Source organism: Symphalangus syndactylus, chromosome 13, assembly GCF_028878055.3.
Source record: "Symphalangus syndactylus isolate Jambi chromosome 13, NHGRI_mSymSyn1-v2.1_pri, whole genome shotgun sequence".
Lineage (NCBI taxonomy): Eukaryota > Metazoa > Chordata > Mammalia > Primates > Hylobatidae > Symphalangus > Symphalangus syndactylus.
In genome coordinates, this window is record NC_072435.2 from 119,939,593 (window position 1) to 119,959,513 (window position 19,921).

A 19,921-nucleotide genomic window follows, 5' to 3' on the forward strand; every position below is an offset into this window, starting at 1 on the left:
TTCTCATGGTTAGACCAGGGGTATATGTTTTGGGGAGGAAGATACCAGGGGTAAAGTGCCATTTCCATCACATCATATCAGTAGGACATGCAATTGATGTGTCACTGACGATGCTAACCTTGATCAAACGCCGGTTGTTTCTGAACTTAATATTAGCTATCCCTTCAGGTGAACACCTTGCCCTAGTGCACTCTTTTTAGCAACTGTGTAATATTCCATACTGTTGATAAAACATGGTTCATTCCAGTCTTTCGAAGTTCTCATATACATGTGAAAATGAGGTGAAAACTCAGTTCACTGTGTGGATAAGAGTGATTCTCAATACGTGTGTTGAACTGGAATGACAGTGACACCTCTGTGTCATTGTGGGTGAGTTAAAGTTTTGGGGTCCTGGTACAAGGAGGCACTAGATAGAAGGTAGCTTCAAGAAGGGGAGGACGAATCCACAGAGGCTGATAGAACCAAGTGGGGAACCTTCAGAAAGTCAATAAATAGGTGGAGAAAAGGATTGGGTAATAATTATGATTTTACTTCAGGTGAGAAAAGAAAATCATTATAGATGGTGGGGTGCACAGAATACTGGGGGACCATGGAGGACCATGGGGAGGACTTTGGGAAGAACCAGATTAAACCTCAGCTTGATCCAGGCACTTCAAGATCATTCAGTGACATCTCCTTGGCTAATGGGGCAAATGGAAAAAGGACCTTTTGGGGTAGGGTGCGGTGGCTCATGCCTGTAATCCCTGCTACTTAGGAGACAGAGGCTGAGACATGAGAATCGCTTGAACCCAGGAGGTGGCGGTTGCAGTGAGCCAAGATCGCACCACTGCACCCCAGCCTGGGCAACAGAGCAAGACTCTGTCTGAAAAAAAAAAAAAAAAGAAGAAAAGAAAAGAAAAAAAGAAAAAGAACTGGCCGGGCGCGGTGGCTTACGCTTGTAATCCCAGCACTTTGGGAGGCCGAGGCGGGCAGATCACGAGGTCAGGAGATCGAGACCACGGTGAAACCCCGTCTCTACTAAAAATACAAAAAATTAGCCGGGCGTGGTGGCGGGCGCCTGTAGTCCCAGTTACTCGGAGAGGCTGAGGCAGGAGAATGGCGTGAACCCGGGAGGTGGAGCTTGCAGTGAGCCGAGATTGCGCCACTGCACTCCAGCCTGGGTGACAGAGCGACACTCCGTCTCAAAAAAAAAAAAAAAAAAGAAAAAGAACTTTTTGGAAGTCGGGAGGCCTGGGCTCTATCTTTTGTCACATCATCTGTGGACCATCTCTGAGGGCAGATGACAGCCCAGTGACCAAACTGGCAGCCAATGCACAGGGTGCTCCAAGTGTGTTATCGATGGTGGATCCTGCAGAAGCCAAGAATCCAAATATTTTCCAAAAGTTCTTTGTCTCACCTGGGGAGCTGGGGTTCCCCTTTCCACTAGATGAAGGCCTCGCCCCACCCCCACTCCCCCTTAGGAAATCTGGAGCCACACTGCAGGGTGGCTTTTTCATTGACATGCCAGCATTTCATACATGCAGAAGGATCACTCAGCTTTTGAAAGTGACAAATTAGGGTCACTGCAATTTCCCCTTCCTCTGGATGTTTGTGGCCAGGAGCTCTCCACGCAGGCCATTTCTTCACTGCCTGCTGTCACTCTCCCCATCCCAAGCAGACAGAAACCAGATCTCTCTCCCCACCCCCGAAATGAAATTTCAAATCAGGAACACGTGAGGCTTTGTCTAAAAGGTAACCGATGTCAGAGAGAGCACATTGCCAATTCAATTATTCTCCTTCCTGCTGGAGACCGCAGCTTATTTCAAGCCTCATGATGGCATTTTGGGCTCACATGCTAATTTCATAGCTGTTTCCTGGGGAGGAGGGAGAGTTAGCCGGCCTTTCTGATGGTCATATCCGTCGATGGTGGTGTTTTGCTGCTTCCTGAGCCGGTTCTGCAGAACTTCGGCCCTCAAACAGTAATACCCTGGTTTCTTAAAATGATGATAAATGGTTAGATTAGGTCGCTCCACATACGGCAACAAGACTTGATGGAGACAGCCCAGTGCCTGAGCACTTCCTAACAGCAGCATCCACACTCCTTGGAGTATCACCTCTCACCCCACCTGTTGGGAGGGAACTGACTGTGTTGCTTTCAGAGAATGTGATAATTATTGTAAACCCAGAAAGTCTGAGGTCTCGGTTAACTTAGAAAGTTTATTTTGCCAAGGTTGAGGTTGCACCTGTGACCCAGCCTCAGGAGGGCCTGATGACACGTGCCCAAGGTGGTCGGGGCACAGCTTGGCTTTATACATTTTAGGGAGACATGAGACGCCAATCAATATATGTAAGAAGTACATTGGTTCTGTCCAGAAAGGTGGGGACAACGCGAAGCAGGGAGGGGGCTTCCAGGTCACAGGTAGGTGAGAGACAAATGGTTGCATTCTTTTGCGTTGCTAATGAGCCTTTCCAAAGGAGGCAATCAGATACGCATCTATCTCAGTGAGCAGACTGGTGACTTTGGATAGAATGGGAGGCACGTTTGCCCTGAGCAGTTTCCAGCTTGACTTTTCCTTTAGCTTAGTGATTTTGGAGGCCCAAGATTTTCTTTTCATATTATAAAGCTGGAGAGTGACTTTCTCTTTTCTTCTCCTTTTTTTTTCTTCAAATTGAGCTGAAATTCACATCACATAAAACTAACCGTTTCAAAGTGGACAATTCAGTGACATTTAGGACAGCCATAATGTTGTAACCACCACCTGTACCTAGTTCCAGAACATTTTCATCACCCCAAAGGGAAACTCCATATCTATTGAGCAGTCACTCCCCATCCCCCGTCTTCCCAGCCCATGGCAACCACTGATTTGTTTTCTGTCTCTGTGGATTTACCTATTTTGGATATTTCACATGAATGGAGTCATGCACTATGTGGCCTTTTATGTCTGGCTGCTTTTACTCTGGGTCGTTTTTGAGGTTCATTCATGTTGTAGCCTGTGTCAGTGAGAGAGGAGAAAAAGAAATCAGTCAGGCAGGCAGTTAGGGTGGGTCCTCGGTTGAATTCTTTCAAACAAAAGAACAGCCCGAAAAATCAAGCTGCACGCACAGATGAGGGAACTCGCACAGGGTGGCTTGCCTAAGATGTCCACAGCTGCACAGATAAGATTACACAGGTGACTTGCCCAGACATGCCCACAGTGGAAAATTCCATCCCCTGACACATGTGCAGTAACGGGAGCGAAGCAATATGGAGTAACTCAAGCTAAGGGCCCGTATGCGCATTAGGAGGACAGGGTGGAGCTACCAGAGATTCATGCCTATGCAAAGGAGACACCCAGCCCTCATCAGTTTTGTATAAAAAAAGTAGACTTTGCAGTCTACTGTAAAAACTGCAACCCTCTTTCAGGCCTGCTGTCTGCAGCAGAGAGCTTTCTTCTTTTGCTTATTAAACTTTAGCAGGAACGTCACCCTTGGTGTCCATGTTCCTTAATTTTCATGAGACAAAGAACTCCAGGTGATACCTCAAACAAAGACAGACTGCTACATTGTGGCGCATTGGCGAGATGGTAACATTAGTGCTTCATTCCTTTTGATAGCTGAATCATAGTCCACTCTGCAGAGATCACATTGATCACATTTTGTTTACCCACATATCCTTTTAAAAAAATGTTTTCGTGGAAATGAGGTCTCATGATGTTGCCCGGGCTGGTCTCAAACTCCTGGCCTCAAGTGATCCTGGCCTGCTTGGCCTCCCAAAGCACTGGGATTGCACGTGTGAGCCACTGCACCAGGCCTAACCATTTATCCATTGATGGGCATTTGAGTTGTTTCTACCTTTTGGCTTTTACGGATAAAGCTGCTATGAACCTTTATGTACACATCTTTTAGAGGAGTGAGTGATTTTTGAAACAAAGGGTCAAGAAGACCACTATCTCCCCAGGAAACGTTTCCACGCTCTTTTCTTCCTGGCGTCTTTACACACCAGTTCTCTGCATCGCTTCCAAGCACAGCCATTAACTGGATTACTGGGGATTCCTAAATAATGATGACCATGCCGTGAACCAGCCTCACGTATGACCTTTGTGCCTGCCACCACCATCTATGCCTAATAAAGTATTCCAGTGCTAATAAAGTGCCTAATTCCAGTGCCTAATAAAGTGTTTCATCCATGCCTAATGGAGTGTTCCAGTGCTAGGAAGATGCTTGGAATGTCACAGAGGTGGGAATAGCTTAAAAGCAGGCAAATGATTATTGTTAGGCTTAAGTGAAACTCCCGGCTCGGCCACTTACTTGCTAAGTAGTAGGTAGCCTCAGGTGAGTCACTGAACAACTTCTCCAAGCTGTTAATGGGTATTTGCAAACCAAACACTAAAGATAACACCCACCTCCCAGGATTCCTGGGAGGGGCCAGTGAGGTGAGGAATAGAGGATACTGAGTCAGATGCTCGGCACAGGGCGACAGCCTATCACAGAGGGGACTTTTCTTATTCTGATTTTTTTTTTTTTTTTTTTTTTTTTGAGACAGAGTTTCGCTCTTGTTGCTGGGGCTGGAGTGCAATGCTGCGATCTCGGCTCACTGCAACCTCCGCCTCCCGCATTCAGGCGATTCTCGTGCCTCAGCCTCCCGAATAGCTGGGATTACAGGTGTGTGCCACTATGCCCAGCTAATTTTGTATTTTTAGTAGAGACGGGGGTTTCTCCATGTCGGTCAGGCTGGTCTCGAACTCCTGACCTCAGGTGATCCACCCGCCTTGGCCTCCCAAAGTGCTGGGATTACAGGCATGAGCCACAGTGCCTGGCCTCTGCTTTTTTAAAACAATGGCAGGTTTGGTGTTAGGCTCTGTGCACACTGATTCAGGGCTAGCCGGGAGATTTTGCAAACGTGATTTTGCAGTCTAGGATGCAGGATTGATTACAGGGTGATGTTAGATATTTGGGAATTCTTTGAGGTGTTCTGTGTCTTGAGAGTTCAACTGTCCTTTTTTGGAGAAATGTAGCCGTATCTTTGCAAGGGGAAGAAGACAAAAGACCGGCTTGAGTTCTCTCTCATCTCTCTGGATCTTTCTCTCTGTCATCTTTCTGGCTCTCTCCCTCTCTCTTTCAGACCCACTTCTGAATCAGGTTAAACTTTGTGTGACCCCGTACTGCTTATATGTGACACCAGTCTTTTCTAAACACAGGCTGAGTTCAAAATCCGTTACAGAAACACCCAGAACGTCTGTACGTGGTTATCTCTGAATTGAATCGAGCCAGGAATTCGGGCCCTTTTTTGTCTTAACCTTATCATTATTGGCACTTGATCAGATACAGACTGGCAAGGCAAAGCTTTGTCTGTCAAGGCGAAAGACCAAAGGGCTGGGAAAAGATGAATTTCACATGTTTTGCATTTAGAACAGGTAGTTTCCCTAGCCAGCAAAGAAGCTGAGTATGAACTTGTTGGTGTGACGACTGTTCGTTGGTGTGAGGACTCTTTGTTGGTGTGATGACAACTCTTAGGTGAGAATGTGTCAAGAAAGAAGCTGATAAAGGCAGAAGATGTTGGTTTTCCATCCAACAGTCATGTTCCCTTCTCCCATGTCTTTCTTACTCTACCAAGTAAGTGGCAGAGCCAGGAGTCTAACAATTATTTGCTTGCTTTAAAGCGATTCCCATCTCCGTGACATTCCAAGCATCTTCCTAGCACTGGAATATTTTACTAGGCATGGATGGTGGTGGCAGGCAGCAAAGATCACGTAAAAGGCTGTTTCTTTCTCTCTTCCTTTCTGCCTTTCTTTCTCTTTCTTTCTTTCTTTCTTTCTTTCTTTCTTTCTTTCTTTCTTTCTTTCTTTCTTTCTTTCTTTCTTTCTTCCTCTCTCTCTCTCTCTCTCTCTTTTCTTTCTTTCTTTCCTCTTTCCAGAGTTTTGCTCTTATTACCCAGGCTGGAGTGCAGTGGCATGATCTCTGCTCACCTCAACCTCTACCTCCTGGGTTCAAATGATCCTCCTGCCTCAGCTTCCTGAGTAGCTGGAATTACAGGCGCATGCCACCATGCCTGGCTACTTTTATATTTTTAGTTATATTTTCAATTTAATTTTATATTCCTTGTTTAGGAATCCCCAGTAATCCAGTTAATGGCCATGCATGGAGGCAATGAAGATAACTGGTGTGTAAAGATGCCGGGAAGAAAAGAGCATGGAACCATTTCCTGGAGAGATGGTGGTTTTCTTGACCCTTTGTTTCAAATTTGGATTGGTTGAAGTTGTTGACAAAAAAGCCAAACTGTAAAATATTTAAAGAGGTTTATTCTGAGCTACTATGAGTGACCATGGCCTGAGGAACAGTCTCAAGAGATCCTGAGAAAATGTGTCATACGTGGACAGGTTGTAGTTTCGTCTTATACATTTTAGGCAGACAGAAGTTACAGGCAAAGACATAAGTCAATACATGGAAGGTATATATTTATTTGCCCCCAAAAGGTGGGAATCTCAAAGTGGGAGGGGAGACTGGTTACAGGTCACAGGTGTATTAAAAGATTTTCTGATTGGCAATTGGTTGAAAGAGTTAAGCTTTGTCTGCAGACTTGAGGTAAATGCTTGAGTTAAGATAAGAGGGGTTGCAGAAGCCAAGGTTCTTATTATGTAGATGAAACCTTCAGATGCAGCCTTAGGGAGAATACGGTAAATATCTCTTTTCAGACCTTAAAGGTGTCAAACTGTCATTTAATCTCTTCTAGATTTGGGTAAGACCTAGAAAAGGGAGAAGATTCTCTTCAGATGCAAATTTCTCCCACAAAAGACAACTTTGGGGCTGGGCGCGGTGGCTCACGCCTGTAATCCCGGCACTTTGGGAGGCCGAGGCGGGCAGATCACGAGGTCAGGAGTTCGAGACCATCCTGGCCAACATGGTGAAACCCCATCTCCACTAAAAAATACGAAAAAATCAGTGGGGTGTGGTGGTGAGCACCTGTAGTCCCAGCTACTCGGAAGGCTGAAGCAGGAGGATCACTTGAACCTGGGAGGTGGAGGTTGCAGTGACCTGAGATCGTGCCAAAGCAACTGCAGCCTGAGCAACAGAGCAAGAGTCTGTCTCAAAAAAAAAAAAAAAAAAGACGACTTTGAAGGGTCATTTCAAAATATGTCAAGAAATAGATTTTGGGGTAAACAATTTTGATTTCCCTCAGGGTCCGCTATCTGTCACATGATGTTATATTAGAGTCAGGTTAGAATTTGGTATCTTATGGCCACAATGAAGTCTTCTGTCAACCTTATGATCTATTTTATTTTATTTTTTTATTTTATCTTATTATTTTATTTTATTTTATTTTATGTTATTTTATTATTTTATTTTGACAGAGCCTCGCTCTGTTGCCTAGGCTGGAATGCAGTGGCACGATCTCGGCTCACTGTAACCTCCACCTCCTGGGTTTAGGTGATCCTCCTGCCTCAGCTTTGTGAGTAGCTGGGATTACAGGCACATGCCACCATGCCCAACTAATTTTATGTTTTTAGTATAAACGGGGTTTCACCATGTTAGTCAGGCTGGTCTCGAACTCCTGACTTTGTGATCTACCTGCGTCGGACTCTCAGAGTGCTGGGATTACAGGCATGAGCCACTGTGCCCAGCCTATGATCTCTATTTTAATGTTAATGCTGGTCAGCTGTGCCTAAACTCCAACAGGGAGGGGGAATAATAAGGTGTATCCAACCTCCCTTCCCGTCATGGTTGGGAATTCATTTTTTCAGGTTTCCCTTGGCCCAGAGTGGGTCTGTTCAATTGGTTGGGGGTGCTTAGGATGTTATTTTTAGTTTCCATAGCAAACTTATGGTCCCACTCTGTTTGCCTGTTTTTGGCTTAGGCAGGAACATGTGACCCAGTTGCAGCCAATGAGATGTCAGGAGAAGTCGGCTGGGGGCTTCTGGGAAATGGTTCTTAGCTCCTAGAAAGAGATACAAGGAAGAGATGGCCCCCTTCTCACCTCAGGATGTTGCGTGTGGATGTTTGCCTGGAGCTGTGGCAGCCATTTCAATACCGTGAGGAGAGACATGAAGATGGCAGTGAGGACAGAAAGAACTGGAGTCCTCGATGTCATAATTGAGCTGCAGAATTAACCACCCCTGGAGCTGCCCTACCTCTGAATGCCTTGTAAAGGGAGAGGATAAATGTCTTTATCATTGAAGCACCTTTTGTTGTGTTTATTATTTGCAATCAGGCAGATCCTGACTGTTAGAATGCTTGATGCTCCATTTCATGCGGCTGGCTACGAGAAAAAGGTGGGACAGCTGGTCAGCCAGCTGAGTCTAGGGAGAATCCTGTGCTTATTAACCCATTGCTGCCTGCCTCATTGGCCTGTGCCTATAAAACGAGAGATTTTGCTTCCTTTTTAGGTCCACGTCATGATAGCACAAGCCTTCACCAGCCTCTGAAGGAAATGAGAATCTTTACCACAATCCCGTGGGGAGTTTTGAGAGGGCCCCTTACAGAAACGGTGGAACAGGAAGCACTCAGTCTCTTTTCTTCAAAGCTTCTCATCTGAATGAGGCTGCTCTCTTCCTCTGCCTCATGTGTTAAATGGGGATAGCATTAGGGGAAGTTTGCATCTGTAGACCATTTTGGAGGAGTGATCTAGTGACTGCAAAGTGCTTAGAACAGTGCCTAGCACATAATAAACACTCAGCAAATGTGGCTGTTGTTATAACTAATTTTTTTGTTTGTTTTGTTTTGTTTTGAGATGGAGTTTCGCTCTTGTTGCCCAGGCTGCAGTGCAATGGCACGATCTCAGCTCACTGCAACCCCTGCCTCCCAGGTTCAAGCGATTCTTGTGCCTCAGCCTCTTGAGTAGCTGGGATTATAGGCGCCCACCACCTTGCCTTGCTAATTTTTTTTATTTTTACTAGAGATGGAGTTTTACCATGTTGGCCAGGCTGGTCTCGAACTTCTGACCTCAAGTGATCCACCCACCTTGGCCTCCGAAAGTGCTGGGATTACAGGCATGAGCCACCATGCCCAGCCTGTTGTAACTAATTATTCTTCTCTTTGTCTTAGATAGGGATGTATTTGGCCTTAAATGCCACACAATCCGCAATGCTTGAGGGATGTCCCCTAAGAGGACTAAAGAACTGACAAAGGAGGAGAAGAAAATAATGGGACAGGAGGAAGAAACAGTGCGAAGAGGAGGGGAGTGGGCAGGAGGAAATGAGGAGAGGAAGAAAAAGAGGCCAAAGTAGGGGAGAGAGGGGCAGCTGGTCCCTGGAGCTGTCTATGTACCTGGTTTGCAGAGAACGTTCCCAAGGGAGTCGTGTTCCTGTTGCTCATTAATTCCCTAGTCAACTGGCCCCTTGTCGGGCTCTTGCCTGGAGCAGTTGAGTGTCCTCTAACTGGGAGCAGCTGAAACTTAAAGGGTTTTGCACCGTATGTTGTTTCCGGAGCTCCCTTTTTCCTGTGGCTTCTGTTTTTCTTATTAAATGCTGCTGCTGAATTTGCAGCTGAAAGAAATAAAGACTACTGAGGAAGGCCTTGCTGCCCTAAAAGCTTCAGTGGAGCAGTGGGTCTCCACGCTCGGAGGTGCCTTCTGGCTGTCCAGTTTACAAATGAACTGGCAAGGCAAGCTAGATCTTTCATCCAAGAGTCCAGATTAATGTTGCCTCTGAGTGTTTGAAGGAGCCACGAGGTCTGACTTACGCACGGCTCTTTCTTCCTGGCAGAACCTGATAGGTCTGTTTCTGTTGTTATATCTGGGGAGCTTCTCACCAGGAAGGGACAAGCTTGTAAAAAACTTTGTGAGTTTATGTCTGGTCGGCAGTCGCAGGAATACTGGACCAGTTGAGGGAGGCTCTGGGACCCCTACATCTTTCCACTGCTTCCTGAGCCAGAGAGTGTAAGGGGACAGGAAAGAATTCACTCTTCTCTGCTGAAGTCCAGAAGCTGTAATGGGGTAACAGCCAGAACAGGGGAGCTGGCCTAGAGGCTTGGATTTCCTGCTTATGAGTGCACCCCCCAAACATCCAGAACTCCGTGGGCCTCCCAGGGTTGAAGCAACAAGCCACAGGTCCAGCACTTGGCTTTGGGACCCCCTGGTCTCAGCAGTGGCTTCGTGTCCACCCATACGTTTGTTACTCAGCATCACTATGGCCACTGCTGACCGATACTTATGAGGTGCTCAAAAGTCACTTACAAAGCAGCTGCCTGAGCTCACCTTCTCCTCATCACCTTTTCTCCTTTCCAGGCCGTACTTGGTGAGAGTCTTCATGGACCGTGGTGCTGCACGAGGTGATGTTGTGTTTGCAGAGGTTTTTTTGCCCTTGAAGAGCACTTACGGCTGGAGAGCAAGACACATGCCGACGAGCAGAAGCTGACGGGCTTGCTGCCATGTGGAAAAGTCCTTGGACGAGCTGTCTGCTTGCGGGGAGGTGTCTGCGGCTCAGGTAGGGTGTCCCAGCTCGGTGGGTCCCTGGGTTCCAGAGTTTATTTGGTGAAACACAACAGGTGTTATCACTGTGGCCCATGGCAGGGCTGAGCTGCCAACTTGATGTCTGTTGTTAGGAACAGATGTAAATTGTGTGTCCGGATGAATAAGCCTCACCGTGGAGCCTCCATGCTGTAGAGAGCTAGAGGAGCCAGGTTTGGGGAGTCTGCAAGGCGATTGTGTCTTTTCAAGGAGAAGTCCCTCACTCGGAGGGATTGCATTCCAAGGGGGCTGGGAAGTGAAGCCCAGTCTTTGTGACTTCCCTTTTCAGACCCAGGAAACATGGGTTCTGTGTTCCCTAAAAGTACCTTGTAGACCATTTATCATGTGAGACCTAGTTATTTGTCTACTATATGCCAGGCACTAGAAGTAAAATGATGATGAAGTCATGAACCCTGAGTTCGGAGAGCTTGGTGGCTAATGAGAGAGGTGATTACAATACAACATGATGAATGAGATAACAGGAATAAGAGGAAGCTCGTGCGGCCTAAGCATGATGGCTGGAGGGAGTCTTTTCCCAGGAGACAAGGGGGCCGTTGCCAGAAGAGGCCAGATGGGGAGGGGAGGGGCGCGTTGGGCAGAGGGAACAGCCCTGCCGAAGACAGGCAGGCTGGAGAAAACTCCATGTGCTGTGGACCTGGGAGTAATTAATTTCCCCTGAAAGTAGAGGGGGGCTGTTTTTCATGCTTATTTGTATTGTATATTTAATCTTTTGTAAAGTTCCCATTGTGTTTTAAAATTTCCCTTTGGGTTTTGAAAATGCCTGCACATATTGTTTGATACTCTTCCCTTCAAAGAAAGGAGTGTGTGTTGGGTTTAACAGCCAGGTTCTAATCAATGAAGTTAAGTGGAAGTGCCTGTGTGTGACTTTGGAGACTAGGCAGTGGGCAGTGAACTTTCTCTCTCTCTGTCTCTCTCTATATATCTGTCTCTCTCTGTCATTTGCCCTGGAGGAAGTGAGCTGCCATGTGTGGAGGTCCACATGGTGAGAGACTGAGACCTCCAGCAAAAAACCAGGGAGGAGCTGAGGCTCTCACTAACAGCAGAGGGTGTGACCTTGGAGGCCCAGGCAAGCCTTTTAATGGCCACAACCCTAGCTTACCTCCTGACTGCATGAGACACCCTGAATTAGACGACCCCCTAGTTAAGCTGCTCCTAGATTCCTGACCTTCAGACAGTGTGAGATAATACGTGTTTGTTGTTTAAGCTGCTGAGTTTGGGGATAATTTGTTGCGCAACAATAGGTAACTAATACACCAGTCCACATTCCCTGCCCACTTTGTTTGAGGGAGTGTTTGTCTTTAATTGATTTTTGGAAGTTCTTTATATATTAAATTATGAACCCTTGGTATATATATATATGTTGTAAAAATTTTCCCATTGTAATCTTATATATGCTTTTAAAAACATATATATGTATACTTTTTAAAAACCCAAATACCATTTATTATATTTTCTGCCTTTGGTGACACTTAGACATGTATTAGGTTGAAATTGCTAATATTCAATTGTTATTGACTGGCAAGAAACTAGACCTAATAGTCCCCACCACAAAATCATGTACATTTTTCCCCTGTATTTTTCTCTCCACACTTTTATGGTTTTATTTTGATATTAAAATTTAAGACCATTTGTTGCAGGACAGGTGAGCACCAAAACTGGGGCTTAGCCTGGGAGGATTCTTGGCTTTGCCCAGGAAAGAATTTGAAGGGCGATCTGGTGGTGTTAGACAGCAATATTTTATTCAACGGTATTTCTCCTTGTGGAGCAGGGCTAACTCATAGGTAGTGTGCCCAGAATCAGCAGCCTGTGGGCTCCTCGAAACTGTGTTTATACCCACTTATACCCACTTTCAATAACATGCAAATTAAGGGGCAGATTAATGCAAATTGAGGGTAGATTATGTAGAACTTTCTAGAAAGGAGCAGTAACTTCCGGGTCATTGTCATGGAAAGGAGTGATAACTTCTGGGTCGTTGCCATGGCATTTGTAAACTGTTATGGGGCTGGTGGGAGTGTCCTAGGTTAATGAGCAATGAGGGCAGCCAGGGATCACTTTCATAGCCATCTGCTTGTTCCTGCCTGTTTCTTTACTTTATTCTGTCTGAACCAGATTCTGTCTTGGTCAACAGGGTTGTGACCAGAAAATAAGTCCTGCTGGTTTCCTACCTCCCTTGACTTGTCTTTGGCTTCTTCCTTCACTTGCTTCTTAAATGATGCTATTTCCCCAACCATAATCTATTTCTATCCCCTCTTCATATTCTCCTTGAGCCAGTGTGTGCAGCCCACACGTCTGCTCCCTCCTGTGATGATGGCTCCAGCTACACTTCCCAGCCTGGACCCACCTCTCCAGGGTGGGCTAGGCATCTCCACTTGGGTGCCTGGAGACATTGTAAATTCCATATCTCACCCTCAAACATGTTCTCACGTTCCCATTTCTTAGCAAACAGCATCCCTAGACATGCAGATCCCAAATCCAAAAACCCTATACCCAGTCCTTCACTAGCTGTCACAGGCCACCAACTAACTCTTCTCTGAAGTGTCCCCAGCATCCTGACTCCCCTGTCAACATGACCACTTCCCAAGTTGAATTTTTCCATGTTTTTCTCCAGAACAACAGCTGAGGCATCCTAAGAGGTCTTCCTGCCTCAGTTCCGATTCATATGGAGTGATCTTTCTAGACCCCCAAATGGATGCTGTTAACTCTACATCATTCCATGATTTCACATTCCTGGCAGGACAATCTTCAAGGTTCCTGGCTTCCCATAAATGCACAGCCACCCTGAAGCCAACCATACTGGCCTCCTTGTGGTTTCCCAAATGTACCACACTCCTCCTGGCCTTGGTGTTTGTCACACAGTCCTCTCTCCTGGGAGTCCCTTCCCCTTCCTTGCCTGTCAACATGGCCACTTCCCAAGTTGAATTCTTCCACATTTTTCTCTGGAACAACAGCCTTCAAAACTCAGCAGGAGCATCCTCTCCTCCCGAAATGCCGAGCCAACACTTCTCTGCTTCCACGACCTGCCCCCACTCCTCCATTACAGCATTCACATCTCATGGGACTGGCTGGCCACGTGTCTGGCTCCTCTCGGAGCTGCAGCTTCCCTGAAAGCTGGGAAAGGGTTATGTTCTGCAGATGCCTCTTTCATGAATTATGGAGCCAGGAAGCACTGGGAGGCTGCCGAGCGGGATTCTCATTTCTGCTGCGTGACGTTGTGCAAGTCACTTCTCAGGGTCTCAAAACATTTCACAAAGTTCCATTTTTGTTGTTGTTGTTGTGAGATGGAGTTTTGCTCTTTTGTCCAGGCTGGTGTGCGATGGCGCTATCTTGGCTCACCACAACCCCCACCTCGCACTGTTAGAGCAGTGGTCCCCAACCTTTTTGGCACCAGGGACCGGTTTTGTGGAAGACAATTTTTTCACAGACCGGGCTGGAGGGCGCAGGAATGGTTTTGGCATGATTTAAGTGCCTTACATGTGTTGTGCACTGATTTCTGTTATTATTACATACTCATTATAATGTAGAATCAGTGGGAGTCCTGAGCTTGTATCCCTGCAACTAGATGGTCCCATCTGGGGGCGACAAGAGACAGTGACAGATCATCAGGCATTAGATTCTCATAAGGAGCACAGAACCTAGATCCTTTGCTTGCGCAGTTCACAATAGGGTTCTCAGTCCTATGAGAATCTCACGCTCCTGCTGATCAGACAGGAGGTGGAGCTCAGCTTTGTTTGCTCACCTGCAGCTTACCTCCTGCTGTGTGGCCTGGTTCCTAATAGCACTGATACCCATCTGTGGCCCAGGGGTTGGGGACCCGTGTGTTAGAGAGTCTGAAAGCTCTCTCTGAGAATGTTTTAATTTCGTCTCCATTTCAATGAGTTTCAGTTCTGTCTTGTGACTTAAAATCCAACAATGTCTACTTCTCACCATCGTGGGCTCAGCTGTATGGCTCTTCTGTTCCCCGTGGTGTATGCTGTGTCTAGAATGTCCAAGATGGCAGCTGGCCCTTTAGCTGGGATGAATGGCAAGTTGGGACCAGGACGGTCATCTCTCTCTCCTTATTGCTACCTTAGGCTTTGTTGTAGCACTGTGTTCTCAGAGTAGCTCAAACTTCTCACGTGGTGGCTGCCTCCAAGAGAAGGGACGTGGAAGCTGCCAGTCCTCTCAAAGGCCAGGCCTGGAATTCACACAGCCTCACTTCTGCCAGTTTTATTGGTCAAAACCAGTCCCAGGCCCGCCCAGATGGGGGGTGCTGCACACATCTTGTGGGGGAGGCGTTGATGGCAGCTGTCTTTGGAGACACTCTACCTCACAATGACAATATTCCCAATCACTTGGTTGAGCGCTTTGTAACTGAGGACATGTGACTTTGGTGTCCATGACTGCCTTTTCATTTATGATGATACTTTAATTGCTCTGGATGTTAAGCAAAGAACAGAGGTTGACTTACTGTGCCAATGACCATCCCTGCCCAGTGAGGCCTGAATGGCCCTGGCACATGGTGCCAGTGCAGTTTCCTACTCCTCTGGTGGACTTAGCTCCCCACAGTGGGGTCCAGAGGCCAGCACCTTATTTGAGCTGTGAGAGGTGACTCCATTCCAGGACAATGGCATCAACTGCCACATTATATCACTGTTTTTTAAATTTTAAAAAAATTTTGGCCAGGCGCGGTGGCTCATGCCTGTTATCCCACAACTTCGGGAGGCCAAGGCGGGCAGATCACCTGAGGTCGGGAGTTTGAGACCAGCCTGACCAACATGGAGAAACCCTGTCTCTACTAAAAATCAAAATTAGCCGGGTGTGGTGGCGCATGCCTGTAATCCCAGCTACTTGGGAGGCTGAGGTTGCGGTGAGCTGAGATCACGCCATTGCACTCCAGCCTGGGCAACAAGAGCAAAATTCCATCTCAGGAAAAAAAAAAAATTATTGAGAAGGTGGTATAGAAATTCCCCTGTACCTTCCCCCAACAGTTTCCCCATTATTGACATCTTGCATTTGGCATGGGACATTTGTTACAATGAATGAGCCACTATTTATACATTACAGTGGTCCCCTGTTATCCTCAGGGGACATGTTCCAAGACACCCAGTGGATTCCTGAAACTGTGGATGCCAGCAAGCCCCATATATCATATGTTTTTTCCATCCGATAACTGAGGCAGCAACTAAGTGACTGACAGGTGGGTAGTGTCTACAGTGTGGATATGCTGGACACGGCAAAGGCTCATGTCCTGGGCAGGATGGCACGAGATTTCCTGACACTGTGCAGCATGGTGCGCGGTTGAAAACTTACGAATTGTTGATTTCTGGAATTTTCCATTTAATATTTTCAGGCCGCCGTTGATGGTGGGTAATGAACCACGGAAAGCAGAACTGCGGATAAGGGGGAACTCCTGTGTTACTCATCGAAGTTCATAGCTTACATTAGGGTTCCCTCACTGTTTGCTTTCTGCATGCAATGGGTTTTGACAAATGCATAGTCCCGGAGCCCCCATGACAGTATCACACAGAGTAGTTTCACAGCTCTGAAAATCCTCTGTGCTCCGCCCACTCATCCCTCCATCACCCGAAACCCCTGGCAGCCACTCATCTTTTTCTGTCTCTATGGTTTTGCCTTTTCCAGAATGTCGTGTAGCTGGAATCATATGGAGGCTTTTCACATTGGCTTCTTTCACTTGGCAATATGCATTTCAGGTTCTTCTAGGTCCACCTGTGCCTTGATAGCTCATTTCTTTCATCACTGAATAATATTCCATTGCATGAGCGTATCACAGTTTATCCATTCAGCTCTTGAAGGATGTCTTGGTTACTCCCAGGTTTTAGCATTTATGAATAAAGGTGCCATAAACATTTGTGTGTAGGGTTTTATTTTTTATTTTGTGAGGCAGAGTCTCGCTCCATCGCTCAGGCTGCAGTGCAGTGGCACAATCTCGGCTCACTGCAACCTCTGCCTCCCGGGTTCAAGTGATTCTCCTGCCTCAGCCCCCTATGTAGCTGGGACTACAGGCACACACCACCACGCCCGGCTAATTTTTGTATTTTAGTAGAGACAGGGTTTCACCATATCGGCCAGGCTGGTCTTGAACTCCTGACCTCAGGTGACCTGCCCGCCTCAGCCTCCCAAAGTGCTGGGATTATAGGCGTGAGCCACTGAGCCCAGCCTATATGCAGGTTTCTGTGTAGACATAAGCTTTCAGATCAGTTTGACAAATTCCTAGGAATATGATTTTTGGATTGTATGGTAAGATTATAATTATCTTTGGAAGATGTGTCAAACTGTCTTCTAAAGTGGCTGCACCATTTTGCGTTCCCACCAGTAACAATAAGGGTTCCTGCTGCTCCATGTCCTTGCAATGTTTGGTGTGTTTCGGATTTTAGCCATTGCATAGTGGTATGTAGTGGTAAAAACAAGTAATTGTTTTTATAAATTAAAAAAAATGTAGTTTTGTGTTATTTGGTTGGTTTTAGATGGATAATTGTTTAAGAAATCTAAGCATACTCATTCATTCATTCAGTAGATATTTGTTGAGCACCTACTATGTGCCAGATATGTTTTAGTAGCTCAAGACACAGCAGTGAACAAAGTAGACCCAAATCCTTGTCCCCTGGAAGCTGAGATTCTAGTGGGAGCAGATGGGGGATCTATAAGGTCAGCAAATAAAACACTTAGGAAGATGAGTGGGGATCAGAGCTTTGGAGAAAGAGATCAAGGGAGTAGGGGTAAGGGGGTACTGGGGAGGGCTGTGTGCATCATCTCAGATGAGGGCCAGGAGGGGCCTCCCTGGGAGGGACATCTGCATGGCCTTAGAAAGGTCAAGACAAGGAGTGGTGGGTGTGGGTGGCGTGCGTGAGGACCAGCAGCACCGCCAGGAGGTGGGAGTGGAGGGAACGAGGACACCATTAGGAAGGGCAGCCAGCCGAGCGACTGGGAGGAGATGGGGGATCACATAGGGCCTCCTGGACCATTGTGAGAACTTAAGCTTTTGCAATGAATGAGATGTGAGCCCTGGCAGAGTTTTGTGCAGAAGAGTGACAGGAACGGGTGAATGCTTTAAAAGGATCATGTCACATGTTAAAATACAAGCCAGAGCATGTCACTCTTCGGTTTAAAGGCCTGCAATGGTTCAGGCTGAGATGCCAGTGGCCTTGCCGGGGGTGGACAGCAGGGATTGCATTCTAGAGGCGTCCAGAAGGCAGAACCAATAGGATCTGCTGACAAATGGCATGTGTGATACAAATGACAGAGAGCAATTGGGGATGGCTTGAAAACATTTGACTTGACAGCTGGAAGGTTGGATGGCGACTTTATACCTGGTTTCAGGTTTTTGGGCTGTGAATCACATTCTCTGATGCATAGTTTAAATAAACAGCTTGAGGTGTCTTCATAGGAATTTTAATGCCTTGCCATGGAGTCCGGCACATTATTCAAGTTTGAACTCTGGCTCAAAAAGGGTATTCCTGTGCAGAAGGACCATAGAATATATTGTCCAAACTGGGGCATCTCGAGTGAAAAGGCTGCTGTTTCTAATCACACTGGGACAACCCACATAAACCTGGGCTGCCCCAGGCAAAATGGGATGTATTGATGGTTTAGTGAGTGATAGTTCCTGAAAACCGAAAGAGCGAGGCAAGAGGCAGAAAGATGGAGGAAGAAGGGAGAGAAAAATGCAAGGATAGACCTGCCCACGGGCGAAGGTTGAGGGGCATGTTAGCAGGGGGACAGAAAGTGAAAGGCGAGGTTTCTTCTGCCCAGGGAGGTCTGGAATGGCGGGGGCCCTGCTGTGGGTGTTGAGCCCCCAAGTAGCTGCCATCCTCATTTTATCTGGGATGCTCTATCATCACTTCACTTCCAGATACGTCAGCTTCAGAGGGCAGTCAACACGCGAGACTGGACACAGGAGAAAGAGCTTGGGCAAAGGAAGTCTCTAATCCAGAGCCAAAGAGAAGAGCTTGTAATTGATCACACATGCCTGTGGGTCCAGGCGTCATATTTTGGAGGCAGCTCTCTTTCCTGAGACCCCGGGCTGTGAACAGGAGCCAGAGGGGTGGACTAGGCTGAATGGTGATCCTCCCAAAGATGTGTCCACCCAGAACCTGTGAATGTGACTTTATTGGGAAAAAAGGTCTTTGCAGATGTGATTAGGTTCCGTGTCTTCAGTAGTAAACAAAACAAAGTCCCCTACCCTCAGAGCTGACGCTGTAGCATGGTGACATCCCCGATGTTATGCTGCTTAGTGTGGGAGCTGGGAAAGAATGTGTCCCAAGGAGGTCCTTTCCACTCGACTTACTGACATCTCTGGTGAGAACTGCAGGGCCTTCCCGTTTCTCTCCAAGCAAAAGCCAGAGCTTTTTCCAAGGTCTCTGTCACCACACACACCAACCCATTCCCTCTCTCATCTCTTCCTCTCATCCACACTGCCCCAGCCACCCCAGCCTCCTCACTGTTCCTGGAACCTTCCAAATATGCTTCCTGCCTCAGGGCCTTCGCACCTGCTGTGGCCGTGCCTGGAACACTTTCCCCCCAGCTTGGCTAAATCCCTGTGGTCGCTTCCTGTTGCTGCTATAACAGATGATCACAAACTAAATGCTTAAAACAATGCACATTCATTATCTCACAGTTCTGGAGGCCAGAAGTCCAAAATGCGTCTCACCGGGCTAAAATCAAGTCATCCACAGGGCTGCATTCCTTCTGGCATGCTATGAGAGGCTCTATTCCCTGACCTTGTCCAGCATGTAGAAACTTCCTGAATTCCTTAACTCATGGCTCCTTCCTCCATCTTCGAGGCGCACATTCCAACCTCTGATTCCATCATCACTTCTCCTCTTCTGACCTGTTCCTCTTGCCACCTCCCTCTTTTTATTTTTATTTTTCGAGACGGAGTCTCGCTCTGTTGCCCAGGCTAGAGTGCAGTGGCGCGATGTCAGCTCACTGCAACCTCCACTTCCCGGGTTCAAGAGATTCTCCTGCCTCAGCCTGCTTAGTAGCTGGGATTACAGGTGTACACAACCACACCTGGCTAATTTTTTTTTTGTGTATTTTTAGTAGAGATGGGATTTCACCATGTTGGCCAGGCTGGTCTCAAACTCCCAACCTCAGGTGATCCGTCTGCCTCGGCCTGCCAAAGTGCCGGGATTACAGGCATGAGCCGCCACGCCCGGCCATATCTATTCTTTATTACCTGCTTCCCCCAGTAAAATGCCAGCCCCAGAGGGCAGGGATCTTGACCATTTTCCTGCTTCCTTAACAGGAGCTCAGAGGACCTGAACAAGGGTGCTATTTATTGAAAGAAAACATGAGAGCGATAAGCCAGTGCCACCCACAGGCACGCCTAGCTCAGTCTCCAGATGGACGATTCCAGAATCAGACAGCTCTGTGCCATTCCCCTGCACACGTGGCCTTGAAAGCAGCTGGCCCAGTGGCCCCAGGTTCCAGGCTTGCCACAGCTCTGCTCTTCCTGACCTCCAGCCTGGGACCTGGGGCCTTTTTCCAATTTCAAAATGATAG

At 47.1% G+C, this 19,921-nt stretch overlaps 1 protein-coding gene across 4 annotated transcripts in view; it reads left to right on the top strand.

Moving 5' to 3' along the window:
- Positions 1 to 19,921, top strand: part of RFLNA (refilin A) — a 331,789-nt gene that overhangs the window by 156,158 nt on the left and 155,710 nt on the right. For 2 of the 4 annotated variants that reach the window (XM_055237998.2, XM_055237997.2), the window contains exon 2: positions 10,178 to 10,376. Coding sequence is in view for 1 of the 4 variants with exons in the window: in XM_063614698.1 (XP_063470768.1) it covers positions 11,400 to 11,402 (3 nt within the window). In the remaining 3 variants the exon portion in view is untranslated. Of the gene's footprint in view, positions 1 to 10,177; positions 10,377 to 11,368; positions 11,403 to 11,425; positions 11,597 to 19,921 lie in introns of those variants that run through there. The other 2 variants (XM_063614698.1, XM_055238000.2) reach the window with 2 other exon arrangements.